At 40.3% G+C, this 17,084-nt stretch overlaps 1 protein-coding gene across 3 annotated transcripts in view; it reads left to right on the top strand.

Annotated features, from left to right (window-relative positions):
- LOC149156812 (transducin family protein / WD-40 repeat family protein) overlaps window positions 1–17,084 on the top strand; it is a 440,547-nt gene that overhangs the window by 29,277 nt on the left and 394,186 nt on the right. For all 3 annotated transcript variants that reach the window (XM_089438622.1, XM_089438623.1, XM_089438624.1), the window contains exon 2: window positions 6,820–9,600. In XM_089438622.1, the coding sequence (XP_089294748.1) occupies window positions 6,820–9,600 (2,781 nt within the window). The remainder of the gene's footprint in view (window positions 1–6,819; window positions 9,601–17,084) is intronic.

Genomic DNA, 17,084 nt, shown 5'->3' with positions numbered 1-17,084 from the left:
TCAGAGAGTGGCACTGATATAGAGGTAGTACTCGGTGATGACAGAGTTGTTAGAGCAGTCGGGGTGGGGACAGTGACATTTCAGAGGGAGTCCAAACCTCCCTTGAAGGTGTTAGAGGTTATTTATGTGCCAGGGATGAGGAAGAACCTCATATCCGTCTCAGCTTTGGAGGACAGAGGATATGAGGTACTGTTCAGGGGAGGACAGGTGTTGATGTATCCTAGGGGCACTCCAGCTGATTCAGCTAGAGTGATAGGTGTACGCCATGCAAAGGTGTACAAGTTTGCATTCCAACCCCTTTTGGCATTGAGCAGTAGTACCGACAACAGAGCTAGCAGTTCTGAGCTATGTGAGATTTGGCACCGCAGGATGGGACATATGTATCATGGAGCCTTGAGGACATTGCGGGAGATCACTACAGGTGTGCCAGATTTTAGTACTGATCACTTTCATACTTGCAGAGGTTGTGCGATGGACAAGTTTGCCAAATTCCCTTTTCCCAGCAGTGACAACAGAGCGACGGGGATACTTGATTTGATTCATTCTGATGTGAGCGGTCAGATGTCTCATGTTTCCTTGAGTGGATATGAGTACTATGTTTTATTCATCGATGATCACTCCAGGAGGACCTGGATTTATTTTTTGAAGACCAAGAGTGAGGTCTTCAAGCAGTTTCAGAAACTCAGAGCTCTTGTGGAGACTCAGACAGGTCGAAAGATCAAGTCCCTGAGGTCAGACAATGGAGGAGAGTACACCCTTGGAGAGTTTGTTGACTATTGTGCGAAGGCAGGCATTAGGAGGGAGTTCACTGTTCTTTACAACCCCCAGCAGAAAGGGGTTGCGGAGAGGAAGAACAGATCCATCATAGGGGCTGCCAAGGCCATGTTACATGATCAGGGGTTGCCATTGTTCTTGTGGGCAGAGGCCTGCAACACAGCTGTTTACTTGCAGAACAGGAGTCCGCATCGTGCCTTGGGGCACATGACTCCGAAGGAGGCTTTCTCTGGGAAGAAGCCTGATATTGGTCATCTTCATATCTTTGGATGCATTACATACTCCTATATACCCAAGGAGAAGAGGACCAAACTAGAGCCCACCGCAGAGAAGGGTATCTTTGTGGGCTACAGTGAGACCTCAAAGGCCTTTCGGATTTACATTCCTGCACAGAGGAGAGTTGTTGTCAGACGGGATGTGAAGTTCGAGGAGGACAGAGCCTTTAGGAGGTCACGGGAGTTAGAGTATCTGGATCAGCCAGACCCTCAACAACAGTTGAGTCAGTCGTAGGGATCCAGTGGGCAGGTATCAGGAGGATCCGGAGGTACATCTATGAGGATGTCAGGTCCGTCAGTGAGCAATGGCTCGCCGAGCCAGAGGGGTGGTGCTCTGGGCAGCATGCAGAGCAGTTCACTAGGGAGTCCATTGATGGACAGTTCACACGGTGCCTCAGCTTCTACAGGTTTAGGGTTCAGGCAGGAGGACAGTAGACAGACTGTCAGGAGTTCAGGCTACTGATGGTGATGAGGAGGAGTTTCATTCTCCTATGGGAGAAGCATGCTCAGGGAAGAGGAAGCCCAAGTGGCTTCAGGACACCTTGAGAGATGCCACATCTGTTGCTGAGCCGAAGAGGCCGGTTAGAGAGAGTAGACCACCTGAGAGGTTTTGTAGCTATATGGCGATGGTTACCAGCATCCTTGACTCTGAGCCTTCTAGCTATGAGGAGGCAACTAGCCAGTAGGTCTGGAGAGAGGCCATGCAGGAGAAGTATTCTTCTATCATGAAAAATGATGTTTGGGAGGTGGTGCCGAGGTCTGAGGGCAAATCCGTGGTTACTTCCAGATGGCTTTACAAGGTAAAGCATGCTGCAGATGGCAGCATTGAGAAATTCAAAGCGAGGTTTGTGGCTAGAGGGTTCTCCCAGTTAGAGGGAGTTGATTATGAGGAGACCTTCGCTCCCGTGGCTCGATATACTTCGATCCGCTCCATTATATCGATAGCAGCAGAGATGGGTTGGAAGATCCACTAGATGGATGTGAAGACCGCATTTCTCAATGGCTTCATACAGGAGGAGGTGTACATTGAGCAGCCACAGGGCTTTGAGGTGCATGGGAAGGAGTCCCATGTGTGCAGACTGAAGAAGGCCCTTTATGGCCTGAAGCAAGCTCCCAGAGCTTGGTACTCCAGGATAGATACATATTTGCAGGGGATGGGTTTCACAAAGAGTGAGGCAGATCCGAACCTTTACTTTATTGTGATTGGTGAGGAGCCTCTCATTCTGGTGTTGTATGTGGATGACTTGGTCATTACAGGTGCAGAGAGACTCATAGAGCACTGCAAGAGAGATCTTGCGATGGAGTTTGAGATGAAGGACATCGGTTTGATGCATTACTTTTTGGGTTTGGAGGTGTGGTAGGAGGAGGGGCATTTCTTCCTGGGGCAGGGGAAGTATATTGTGGACATCCTTAGCAGATTCCACATGGAGGATTGTAGACCCATGTCAACACCGATGATCACCAACTGGAAGAAGCTTCATGCTTCGGATTCCGAGTTGGTGGTTCCCACATTGTACAGGCAGCTGATTGGTTCCTTGATGTATTTGGTCAACACTAGACCATATATCTGTTTTGCAGTCAACACGATGAGTCAGTTTATGTGTGAGCCTAGGAAGGTTCACTGGGTGGCTGCAAAACACATTTTGCGGTACTTGCAGGGGGCAGTGGATTATGGTCTGGACTACAGGCAAGGAGATGGAGTGAGATTGGCAGGATACACTGATTCTGATTGGGCAGGTTGTGCTTCTGATAGGAAGAGCACTTTAGGGTGCTATTTTGGGTTGGGTTCAGCAGTAGTGTCATGGTTCAGCCGGAAGCAGCAGTCAGTAGCACTGAGTTCAGCGGAAGCAGAGTATATGGCAGCCAGTCTAGCTAGTTGTGAGCAGTGTTTTACGAAACGGCCAGGTTGACTCCGAAACGGCCGTTTCGATCCGGGTCATTAAAAAAAATTGCAACCCGGCCCTATGACTCGGCTCGGTGACCGGGTCAGCTATGACCGGCCGAGTCAGCCAATGACTCGGCCGGGTCATAGCTGACCCGGTCAACCCGGCGGGTCACGACAAAAAACGGCCGTACCGTTTCCAAACCGCTGGGCAGCGTTTTAACATGAAAAAAATTAACTTTTTGCTGATTTTTGGCTGATTTGGTTAGGGTTTGTGGACATGAAAAGGTTTATGTGATTAGTTAAATGCATTTGGGGTCCATTTCCCCCTCCCACCATTTGGGCACCACTTCTACAGTTGCAGTTGGAGACGATGATGATGAGGAGGAGTCATGGGGCCCCTTGTCTGGCTCTGCCTCTGATGATGATGATCCAAAGATTGGTCGAGATGATCTTGGCTCCTCTGGCAGTAGCCAGTAGCTACTAGCCTCCTTGGTTATTTGTATTTTGTTTTGACTCTTGAGTCTTTGATCATGTATGACAGACTACAGTTGACTATGTATTTACTATTGCCATTGGGTACACCGTACCATTTTGATATAATGGATTGGTTCATGAGCCTACTTTGATCATATGTTGTCTTCCATGTATATTATAATGTTGTGTGTTTCGAAACTTGAATGAAAATATTTAAAATTATGTTTAAACTATTTAAAATTATGTTTTTTTATAAAAAAAATAAATATTTAATGTATTTTTTACAACGACCGAGTCATTGAAATCGAGCCGGCCGAGTCATTGCCGTTTCCGTTTCCGTTTCCGAGTCGATCCTCGGCCGAGTCCGAATCCAAGTCCGTTTTGTAAAACATTGGTTGTGAGGCTATCTGGCTTCGCAAGATGTTGTTTGGCTTATTTGGTCAGCCGTTGAGACCTTCAGTGATTTACTGTGATAATCAGAGTTGCATTAAACTCACGGAGTATCCAGTATTTCATGACAGGTCAAAGCATATCGGGATCAGATATCATTTCATCAGAGACTATGTTCAGAAGGGCGCTGTGAAGCTTGAGTATATTTCCACTGATGAGCAGGTTGCAGATATTCTTACCAAAGCCTTACCACGGGGCAAGCATGTCTACTTCAGAGACAAGATGGGTGTGGTGAGGAACACCTTCCTCGGTAAGAGGGAGTGTTGAAATTTGGTACTGGAGGACAGGTGGTTCCCTTAGGCTTTGATCTTTGGCATAGGGAAAAGTGTCCAAAAGAATTTAATTTTTCTCCTAAAGTGACTTTATAATTTTATAAAGTTAAATCTAATTTAAAAGTGACTTTAAGTGATAAAGTTACTAAGTCTAATTTTAAAGTGACTTTTATAAAGTCAATGAAAAATTAGAAAGGAAAAGTGACTTTGGAAATAAATGACTAAGTGGGTCTTTATTAAAGTGGGGTGAATTAAAAAATAAAAAGTGAGATTTAAATGAGCATTTAATTTTAGCCATTGATCTAAATCTATTTCAGCCATTGGATTTAGAGATCACCCAAAAGTCACTTGGATCACCCAAAAGTCAGTTGGAGTTATATTAAGGGAGGAAAAGGAGGAAAAGATCACATTCGATTCAATTCTTTCATGAGCAGATTGAGAGAAGGAAAGCAAGAGAGCAAGGGAGATTTCTGGGCGGTGTAACAGCTGCGGTGTATCAGCAGCGGAGTATCAGCAGCGGTGTATCAGCAGCGGTGTATTAGCAGCGGTGTATTAGCAGCAGTGTAACAACAGCGGAGTATCAGCAGCGGTGTATCAGCAGCGGTGTAACAGCTGCGGAGTATCAGCAGCGGTGTCACAGCTGTATCTGCAGCGGTGTATCAGCAGCGGTGTATCAGCAGCGGTGTAACAGCTGCGGAGTATCAGCAGCGGTGTATCAGTAGCGGTGTATCAGCAGCGGAGTATCAGCAGCGGTGTAACAACAACTGTGTATCAGCAGCGGAGTATCAGCAAGGTTGAGTTTTAGCAAGGCTGAGATAAGTTGTAAAACTCTGTTTGCTGATTTTTTGCTAAACATTTCTCCTACTGTAAAAAGGCATTTTCCAGAAATAAAGAAGAGCTCTCAAACTGGTTTTCCCCAAGAGTTGTAGGGGGTTTTTCCAGGGTCACATTGACAAAAAATCTCAGTGTTTAAATGTGTTTTAATGGCTGTTTATTACTGTTGATTTTTATTTCTGCAATTTTCAGCATTCTGTAAAATTTCCAGAATTTGTGTTTTCAGCAAATTTTATTTTATTTTATTTTATTTTTTTCAGCTTGTTAAATGTATGGTTATGGGAAAGGGCATTTAACTATATGGGAGAAATAAGGAGAAACTGAAAACCGGGGTGGGAAATGAGAAATTTCTACATGCAGAATCTAACATCTCATGATCACAAACAAAATAAAGGGTATCTGCTATTTATAGCCACATGGTTCATGGCATTTATCTCATAGATATTTTGAATGACCAGTCTGAAGGTAGTTATGTTCACGGTAGAATTTACAGTAGAATTTACATTAAATTTTGAATATTAAATATCAAGTTTTCATAAGATAGTCATTTTAATTACATTAATGGATCAATGATCATTCACTTCAATTCACAAAGAGAAAGGGTTCAAATTGCCTTGCTTGTACTGTGCATGCAATTCCTTTTTCCTAAACTTGAAATGGGTTCATGCGATACAGTGTGGAATGAGTTGAGTGGGGGAGGACAAATAATGCTCTTTGATAATGTTAGTCGAAGTAGTATGCCAAAACATTTGAAAACTTACTATAAATATTGGCCCAGCTATACAGTTACCTAAATGTTATTACCCTTGCTTGTACTGTGCATGCAGCTCCTTTTTTGTCAACTTGAAACGGGTTCATGCAGTACAGTGTGGAATGAGTTATGTGGGGGAGGACAAAAAATGTTCTTTGGTAATGTTAATCTGAGTAGTGTGCCAAAACATGTGACAAATTATTTTAAATATTGGCCCAGCTATACAATTACCCAAATGTTATTATAGACATGTTCCATCTAAGTCGATTTATTTTTTAACTATGTTCTTCAAGCCTTCATAGTCTTCTTTCACGGTTCTACTCAATTATGACACATTCTAAACTTGCTTCTAAGCTTCACATTATAATTGATTTAATTTACACTCACAGGTCTTAACATAAGATTATATTCCTGTCTAACCCAATGTCACACTCAAGCTAAAACATTATAATTTCTTATCAGGACTGAACCCATGAAGCATGTTTGTAATTTCTATCACAATCTTGATTTTTCGTCAATAGAAATTACTGTCAAAACCAAGTCAGTTCAAGTGATCCCAGCAGCTTTATGCAGCTGATAGGGTGATCCTTTTTCTTTATGTTTTACAATCTGCTCATCATATGGATGCCCATTGCCCTGTACTACTGTGTCAAGGAACCTGTAATCGATATTTGTTAGCTAGAGTTTTTCCTTAGTATTGCACCTCTGCTTGATCTCCAGCACAGCCTCTAAGATCTTTCTTAGGGTTTATGCCTGCATATATTGTCCTAAAGGCTATAACAAGTTTCATATGGCATTCAAGAAAATGTTTATATACTTTGATAAGCCCCGAAACAACTGATATTTTCTCAAACCTGTTTGAGTTTCTCCTTAGCCCTGCACCTCTGCTTGATCTTCAGCAGAGTCTGTGACATCTGTCTCAGGGCTCATATCTGTTAATATTTTCCCATAACAAAGTTTCATATGCCATCGAAAAGGGGGGTGGATATAATGTGATGAAACCCGGCAATTTATACAGTTGTAATCAGAATTGATTTTTCATTTTTAAGTTTTTACTTTGTCAAATTATGAAAGTTCTAATTCGATTGCATGTTTATATTACAGAAATGCCATTGGCTTGGAGACAGGTAAGAACACTATCACATACTTCTAGAGTTCAGGCAGTTGTATGGACAGAATCCGGAGATGGTCTACTTACGACAGGTTCTGAAGTGATCATGTGGTCTCAATGTGACAATGTTTGGAATCCACTTTGGAAGTCAAAACCAGAGCAGCCTCATTCTCTTGTTTCTACAACGTGGTCTGCTAAGGGATTGGCAGCAACAGCAGCAGATGGTTCAACTTGTACAAGAGACCTGATGTCTATGACATCGTCTTCATTTATAGGCTATTCAAAAGGGAAGGTGACAGTGTATCATTGGGAAGATAAGTATAGTCTACAAGAAATTGAGCTTTCTCATCCTCAACCCATTTCAATGATACAATGGAGGCCATCAAATTTTTCTTGTTTCCAAAGACCAGTACTTCTAACTTGCTCTTTGGATGGAGCTGTCAGATTATGGATTGAGATAGACAGCGGAAGTGTAAAACCTGATAAGGCATTTGGGAGAGGAATAGTTGATAAGCACGTAAGACCGATATTTTCTGTAGGTGCAACAATAGAAGTCAATCAATGTTTGAATGGAATTCTTGGAACAAATATCGCTGTTATCTGGGCACATGAGAAAGGGGCTGAGACTAAACGAGACAGGGGCAGAACTGAAACAAACTCTTTCCATGGTCTATCAAAAGAAAATAATGTCGGTAACTGTGAATGGCTGCTTGGTGTTGGTCCTAATTCCTCTCTTGCGTGGTGGTCTTTGCATTGTCTTGATGATGTATCTCCTTTTCGTTGCCCATGTGTGTATTTATGGAAGCAAGGAACTGGTCTTCCACTACACAAACAAAAATTTGCATCGTTTGGAAGTTATTCAGATTCTCAAGTCTCTTCTGTGCTTGTCAAAGCATTTGTTCAGAGGATTGGAAGCAAGTTGTCAGCTCCACCTTTATCTGCTGACTTGTTTGAGCTGTTACCAGAAAATATCTTCAGGTGGTCACGTGTATGGCCACCAGTGTCAGCTGTTGGTGGTGGCAACTCTTTTGAAGAAACTATAGGATCTGAAAAAAATTGCAAGAAGAGCCCATGGAGTATCACATGTCAAATAATAAACCAAGAAGGTCATTCTGGCAGAATTATACAGGTGGCTGTGCATCCTGTTATTGAAGTTGAACTTGCTGCGTCCTTAGACTCCAATGGGCTTGTGCTTTTTTGGTCTTTGAGCTCATCTGTGGAGTTTCAAATGGGGATTCCAACATTTATGCATCCTGCATGGAAACTTTCTGGTCTACTGGCAGGTTGTGAAAGATCCTCTGAAAAGAAATACTGTTTTCTTACATGGATACCACTGGTTTTAAGAGAGAAACAATTTCTCCTTTTAATTGGACATTCTCAAGGTTTTGACTGTGTTATGGTTAGAAAGGTCAATGCTGAAAAAGAAATGGCAATCCAGCATGAGGTGGCTTGCAGTATTCAACTTCCGGTTCCTTTGTGTAAACCAAAACTAGAATGCATTCATGCAATCTTATTAGCAGCTATGCCATTAGATAAATACATTAAATATAACATAATGGTTACTGGATTTGGGGTGGGAGGTCAAATAGTCACATCGTGGAAAATTGTGCTTCATGTTCAGCATGGAAACAAGATTCCTCTGTCACCATGCAGAAATGGGATTGGTGCAAGTAGAGATTGTATAGTAGGAGCATCTGAAGAAGTTACTAATGAGATGAACTTGGCAGAGAAGGGTTATTATATTACAGTGGAGACATGCTTGCCAAAGTTTATAAATTTCAGTGATTTATGTCAGGTTACAAGTATTGCTGTAATGCCTTCAAGAAATCTTATTTCCGTATGTCAACAGTCAGAGGGTGCTCTGCCTGATGCAAGCTATAAAATGCCTACCTATCATTTTGCAACATGCCATTTGGATGGTTTTCTAAAGCTTTGGAAAATAAGTGATCCTCAGGAGTCGTTTACTAGATATTATCAGACGGCAGAGGTTTCATGGCACTGCGTGGGCCTGATTAAAGTTGGCGAAGGTCCAGTAAAGGCAATTTCTTTAGCTAATGGTGGCAATAAGATTGCAACTGCAAGCTCTATTACTGCATTTGATGGTATGATTGTTAATATCTGGGATGCTGAGACCTATTTGGTGGATGGTGATTTTATACTTGAGGATAGGATATCTCTTCCAGGTTGTGTCACTGCCTTGGATTGGCTTGTTGTAGGCAATGCCCAGTTACTATTGGCAGTTGCCATGCAAAATGAAGTGCGAGTATATTCACAGAAGAGATATATGGAAGATACACTTACGAAGCCAGGAGAAACTGAACATTTACACATTTGGATTTGTATTGCGTCAATTGGCACTCCATTCTATATAAAGGATCTTTATTGGGGACCAAAAGCGATGCTTGTGCTCATCTCCACTAAGCTTATGTGTATTGTTGGTCAATGGGCATATACTGCAGTTGCACAAAGGAAAATGCAAAATGGTGTTTTTCCTATGGAGTTAAGTGCACATAAATCTGCTTCCCTCAACTCAGACAGTGTTAACTCAAACGAGAAATCATTAAAGGATGAAGCATCCTTTCCTAAATCTTCTTTATTGTTATCCACTAATGGAGCTGCAAATGAATTTTCAAGCATGGTCTCTGGGGCAAATATTGAACAATATGCTGTACAATTGAAAACTTCTGTTATCAGCATCTTAGAAATGGCTGATGAAATAGGTGGGCCATTACCAGTGTATCACCCAAGAGCAGTCCTCCATTGTTTGTTAACAGGTATTTATATTTGACACTGATTCATTGTAAATTCTTTCACCTCTGATCCACAGTAGTGTTCTAGACCCATATGAATTGAAAAGGGCATAAAGATGGATAAGAGTAACTCTTTTCATCACCTTAAATTATTCTTAGCAAATCATTTCGCCAAATTGTATACAACACATATATGCTAATCCTTTGCATATATGTGTTACATGATACATCCTGTTGGAAAATATGGAGACTTGATGATTATAACTTATTTTCCTTATCTTGATAATTATTTGGATAACTAATTCCTAACAACTAATTTATAACTCAAATATTATTTTAATTAATTTAATGACTAATTAAGTAATTTACTAACCGCTAATTCCTAACTGCTAGCTGTAGACTTTGATGCATCCTTGCTATTTATTCTTTAGGATTGACTGATTTTTTCACCTTTGTCCTGAAGAGGAATCACATTAGTTGGTTCGAAACGTCGATCAAATCCTAATGATGTGATTAATCCGAAAGACATTAATATTTACAATATGGATTACAAAAGTCTAAGATCTAACAAATACTTGTGATGTTAGATGTTCTTTTATTAATTTTTTGATTATGTTCATCAAGCAATTACCAAACCAGGAAGATCACAAAGAGTCAAAGTACACAAGATATAGTCTCCAAGCCAATGCAAAACCCCTCCAAGAGGAAAACCTGGAAAATGCTTCTCATCTTCTTTACAATCTGCTTACAAAAGAGACTTCCAAGACTCAAAAACTCAAGCCAATAAACCCTTCAAGATTCAAGCCAGCCCCCAACAAGATCTGCTTCAGAACAACTTCGAAGACTTTGATGCTGCAACACTGCTACTGCAACTTTGACTCCTGCAACAGAATTTCGGCCCTACAACTGCTTCAAAATTTCATCTTCTTGAAGCTGGCAACTTCACAAACCCTAGCGAGACAAAGAGAAAGATAACCCTTGACAAACTTCGACTTCTGCTCCTCTTCTTCGTCCTCCAACTACTCTTCTTTCACCTTCGCTATTGCAGATTGAACTTGCTTGAGATGAGTGTCCAAATGAGGTCGAGCTCCCTTCTATTTATAGCCTTTCTTGAGGGTCGAATAGCCCTCCCTTAGGTTGACTTGTCCTTGCTCTTGGGCCAACTTGGTCTTGGGCTTATCCATGGCTTTTACATGATAAAATAAATATTTTCCTCCATTACAATGAGTCCAAATGAGACTATGACACATGACCAATATTATTCTTTCTCCTAAAAAGACCTAGAAAGACCTAAAAGCACGAAGAACATGCTTTTGACTCAAACTTGAGTATGAAACCCATTCTCCAAAATAAAATATATTTTTTTTCCTTTCATTTTTCTTTGTTTATAAAGAATATACAATGTCATGATTACATTTACATCATAATAAAGACCGAACCTAGTTACAATTTTCAACGCTCCCTCTTAACTAGGGAGGTATTCATGGTACAAGGAATCTCAATCTTGAAGCATTCTCATAAGAAGAGTCAGATTGATAAGCCATATTTTGGAAAGCATCGTTATATATCATAACCAACATTGTCCTTGAAGGCCTTAACTGGACAAGCCCATCTTTATTATGAGCATTATGTTGGGAGGCTTTATGTGAGCTATCACACTACCTCTCAAGGTACATACCCCATCCGTATGTCTGCAAGGTATGTCCTTTTAGGACTATCCTTGTCTTGGATTCCCAAACCTTGATCCTCAAAGAATATCGGTCCTCTTCGACTACTCTCATCTTGGATGCCCTACCTCATCCTCAAAGAGACCCGGTCACCAACTTCTTTCCATGGATTCTTCAATCCGTAAGAAGTTTAAATCTAGATGCTTATCCAATCTTCCTGACTCCATTCTTTCTTTATGGCCTTCACTAAGACTTATGGCTGTTAGTCCTAGACTCTAGTCTAGTGCCTGATCCATAAAGACAAGAACTATAAGATATCACTCCATCTCCACTAGGGAAGAGATATCCAGCAAACCAAGCTTAACTCTCAAGTACTCAAGCTTCTTGTTTGGTAAAGCTTAGGCAATATGTTAGCTATCTGTTCATTTGTAGGTAGATAGTGCAGCTGTTAAATTTGGACAACTAGGTCCAAACTCCATGTTCTGATGCTTAGATTAAGAGGCTAATATCTTTGTTGGATTCCTCTTTCTGAGAGGTGTAAAATCCATATAAAAATAGTCTTAATCCGATGAGCAGAACTTATATTTTGAATTTATTATTCTTAATAAATTATATGTGCAAGGTCAGCCAGTTTTGTAATGTAGGCTCACATGCCTAACAGATGTGTCACACACCCTCATTGATGGATATATATACAGGAAAAGTTGGAGAGAATTTGATCACAACACAACTCACATCTTCCTCTCTCATCCTAAAAAGTACGAGCTACCTGGAAGACGAATTTCAGCCACACGTGGGAAGGACGAAGAGGATTTTTCTGTTGCTAGGGTTTCTGCTGCTAGGGTTTCGCAGAAGTTTGACCAGCGTTGACTTTGGTCAACGATTGGTCCAAACAAGTTGAAAACTTGTGGGAGGTTCGATTTTTGAAGGCCGTACTACCTGGCACAAAAATCGAGGTCAAAGGGTTGACCGTTTTGCTACTGCGTTGACTTTTAGCTTGCTGCCCCTGTGTTGACTTTTCAGGACAACGTTGACTTTTGTAGAACTGACTTGGGTTGACTCATCTATTGGTTGGAGGGTTGTTGTGACACATGCTGGGCTGGCTGACCAAAGGAGACTTTGCTGGTTGAAGCATCCTGTTGACCGCCGAAACGATCACATACATTTTTCTTGTTTCTGATTTGTCTTCTGTAAGATCTGCTTATATGTTCTATCTGCATTTTGCTTATCTACTTGTATGATTGCTGTGAGAAAAGTGAAATTGCTCTTAGCATAGAACATCTACAAAACTTTAACTTGCTCCATGACCCTATCTCGTACCAAGCTTTTGATGTAGTGGTACTTGTTATTTATATGCTTTGTCTTAGCATGAAACACTGGGTCTTCAGTCAAATTTATGCAACTTTGATTATCACAATGTATCCAAGAAGGGTTGAGCGGTCCCGCAAACAAGTCTGATAACAACTTTCTAAGCCAAAATGCTTCCTTACAGGCTTCACTCGCAGCAACAGATTCAACTTCAACACTACTCAAAGCAACTGTATCCTTTCTGCTCATGCATGAAACCATGGAAGATCCAAGGCTTTAACATTCTTCTATTGTGCTTCTTTGATCTGATTCACCACCACCCCAATCTGAGTCTCTATATCGCATGAGTTGGATGGATTTCAATCACAGTATACTTGAGGTAGTGATGTGTGGTCCTGTGCAAGTATTTTAAGATATGCTTAGCTGCAATCCAATGATCATGGTATGGTTCCATCTGAAACTGACCGAGGACATTTATTGCAAAACAAATGTCCGACCTGGTATTCATCAGATACATCAAGGATCAAATCGATTGTCTATAGCAAGTAGAATCTTAGAACTCCTCAACCTTTTCAAATTTGTAACCATAAGAGTCATAATAGGCTTGCAATCCATCACGCTGAAATCCTGAAGCATCTTGATCACATATTTACCTTTGACCAAGATATATCTCTCCTTGCTTCTGCCATACTTCTAGTCCCAAGTAATAATGCATAATTCCAAGATCCTTCATATTGAATTCGGTTGCTCACTGCCTCTTGCATTCTTGATTCTGTTGATCTACACCTGTAACTAGAAGATAATACACATATAAGAGTATAGTAACTGGCTCTTCCTGGATGACCTTGATATATAGATTTGGATCTGCAAAACTCTTGGTAAAACCAAGTCTTAAGAGGTATGCATCCATTCTTGCATACCACGCTCTTGGTGCTTGCTTCAAGCCACACAAAGCATTCTTTAACCTGCAGACATGAGTTTCCCCCTGATTTATTTCAAATCCTTGAGTTTGCTCAATATAGCCTGTTATGAATATAATTCATAACAATTAGCTAAATAAAATAAATATTAATATTAAATAATTAAATATTATTTAAGTTAATTAGTCATTAAAATTAAGTGAAGAGGAATGTCTAAAAGACATGCCCCTTCATGAAAGGTCACCTGCTGAGGTATTAAAAGCAGGGCCTCAATGTACATTCAAATCATCTTATACATTTTATATATATTAATAAATAATTATTTTAAATACCTGTGTGTATTTTTAACAATTAAATCTACAAGCTATCAGTTTTCGTGCTTCAGCATAAGTTTTTATGCTACAGTGGTATCAGAGCCATGGCACACAATATAATCATGCGGCCTTTGAACGCAGTTCGCCTCACAATGTGCCATTACATTCACGCCGTGAACACGTCGAACATTTTAGTGAAATTCAAGAAGCATTTCAGCATTTGAAAAAATCAATTGCAAAAGTTACTAATGGAGATTGTCGCGAGCAGGAAGATGACCTGCATCCATTTGAAAACTCTAAAGAGAAGGGACGTGTGGAAGAAGTCCAAACAACAGATGGTCCAGAATGAACGGAGTCGGTTAAAATGGGAATACCGGTTCAAGATTCGGAGCGTGAACCTTCAGTAGCCAAAACTGTACAACCTGATGAGGTTGCTGGTCAGAAATCAGTGGAAAGTACGGCTTCAGGCAGTGAGAACGAAGATGAGCAAGATATTGCAAAAAATTGGCCTGAAACTAAAATCTTGTCCATCGATACAAAAAGTGCCTTTTCTGTAAATTCCCCTTTGTCAGCCATGCACGTTCTAGCATTGGAGGGGCTGATTGCAGTCATTCATAGCATGGCACACAGAGTCAATGGTGCATCTTCACTTCCTGAACCAACACCAGTGAGGGAGATTGAAGAGTATGAGCCTTTTTGGACAGTAACATGTGATAATTACGAAGATCCCACTCATTGGGTGCCATTTGTTCGCCACAAAAAGTATATCAAAAAGAAGTTGATGATTGGAGCTGATCATTTTAATAGGGATACCAAGAAAGGTCTCGAGTTCTTGCGAAGCATTCACCTCCTACTTGAGAAGCTTGATCCCCAAAGTGTTGCTTGCTTTTTTAGATACACATGTGGTCTGGAAAAGCTTATTGTGGGTGATTTCTTGGGGAATCATGATGAGTTTTGTGTGCGAGTGCTGCAGGAATTTACAAAAATGTTTGATTTTGTTGACGTGGATATAGACACAGCACTTCGCACATTTCTTGAGACCTTTTGATTCCCTGGAGAGTTACAAAAAATACAGAGAGTGATGGAGGCATTTGCAGAAAGATATTATGAGCGGTCACCCCAAATTCTTGCAGATAAGGATGCTGCTTTTGTGCTAGCGTACTCCTTGATCCTGCTAAACACAAATCAACGTAATGCGCCTATTAATTTTTTAGTTACAACACCATATGGTGAGGTGTTTGAAAAGAGATGGGTGATAGGGACAAACAATTCGAGGCGACATTCTACACATGAAGATGGTGATTATTACGATGACTATGGATCGCTGCATCGGGTTGTAGCGAAGTTCAAAGTGAGGGGAGATGGCGATTATGATAATTCGTCTACTCACTTGGAATTTCGTTTGGCAGAAGTAGAGTGCGGGCAATGGAAAAAGGGACTTGTTATGGACGGATTGAGGATTGAACCCACTGAACCCAAAGCTCCACTGCGCGTTCCACCCAGATGGCCAAGACTATCACGTAGGCAACTAAAGCATTTGCAAGAAAACAAAAAATTGGCATTATGTTCAGGCGGCCGACAAACCCTTTCTTGTTTTGTTCGCAGCCGGGATCTTTCCGTTGTTGTTCGGACCGATCCCTCTTTCGTCGCCAAGCCCCATATTGTTAACCACATTCGCCGTCGAGGATCGCTGCCACAACCGGACATTGCAGCATGGTTGAATTGTTGCGGCCTGAGTACAGCTACGTCAACGCTGTCGTCCGACACGAGCACCAGCATTCCAGTTGTGATTTTCTCTGCGGTAAATTCCCTGGCTGCAGGGTGTGACCTGGAGTGTGTGATACGTCACCCTTCTTGCAAAAAAAAACGGATCCCCATATTATACGTCGATACAAATAAAGGTTGTGTCATTTGGTGGTTAGATATTAATTGGGTCATGCAACAGAGCTTCATGGTCAATGTACATATTAATAAACAAAAATTATAATTATAATTACCCCCCACCATAATTATAATATGAACAAACTTAATTTAAAAATATATATATATATATATATATATATACATATATATATACTTATATATATATATATATAAAAAAATTATTATTATTAAAAGTAAATAAATAAATAAATTAGAGGTATAAAAATAAAAAAATATATAGAGTTAAAAAAAAATTTAGACTCTTAAAAAAAAAAACCTAAGGAAATAGTACTGATAAGCTACCTGACGAATCAATGACCAAGTTGTATACATCGACAGTGACTAAGTGAAGAAAACCCCAGTATTAAAGCTTTGAGGACAAAGCTTCCGAAGGGAGAGGCTATGTTATGAATATAATTCATAACAATTAGCTAAATAAAATAAATATTAATATTAAATAATTAAATATTATTTAGGTTAATTAGTCATTAAAATTAAGTGAACAGGCATGTCTAAAAGACACGCCCCTTCACGAAAGGTCACCTGCTGAGGTATAAAAGCCGGGCCTCATTGTACATTCAAATCATTCTATACATTTTATATATATTAATAAATAATTATTTTAAATATATGTGTGTATTTTTAACAATTAAATCTACAAGCTATTAATTTTCGTGCTTCAGCATAAGTTTTTATGCTACACATATAAGAGTATAATAACTGGCTCTTCCTGGACCACCTTGATATATAGATTTGGATCTGCAGAACTCTTGGTAAAACCAAGTCTTAAGACGTATGCATCCATTCTTGCATACCACGCTCTTGGTGCTTGCTTCAAGCCATACAGAGCATTCTTTAACCTGCAGACATGCGTTTCCCCCTGATTTATTTCAAATTCTTGAGGCTGCTCAATATAACCTTTCTCATCAATGATCCCATTCAGGAAAGCTGTCTTGACATCCATTTGATGGATGTTCCATCCCATAGAAGCAACTAATGAAACAAGTGATCTTATTGTTGTATACCTAGTTGTGGGAGCAAAGGTTTCCTCATAGTCAATCAATTCTTTCTGTGAGAAGCCCCTTGCTACAAACCCTGCTTTATATTTCTCAATGCTCCCATCTGTAGCGTGATTTATCTTATAAGTCCATTTCGAAGTGACTATCGATTTTCCACTTGGCCTAAAGACAATCTCGCATACATCTTTCTTCATTATGGATTGGTATTCTTCCTGCATAACACTTCTCCATTCTTGATGCTTAGTTGCATCCTCATTGGAGGAAGGTTCTGCCTCAATCAACTTTGTCATGTATGCAACATATCCATAATACCTCTTTGGTCTCTTACATTCCCTGGATGTCCCTGACGCTATATTT

This window comes from Pinus tabuliformis, chromosome 9 (genome assembly GCF_031772625.1).
Source record: "Pinus tabuliformis cultivar Carrire ecotype Pingquan chromosome 9, CPIR1, whole genome shotgun sequence".
Lineage (NCBI taxonomy): Eukaryota > Viridiplantae > Streptophyta > Pinopsida > Pinales > Pinaceae > Pinus > Pinus tabuliformis.
This window is presented reverse-complemented; position numbering and strand designations above follow the sequence as displayed.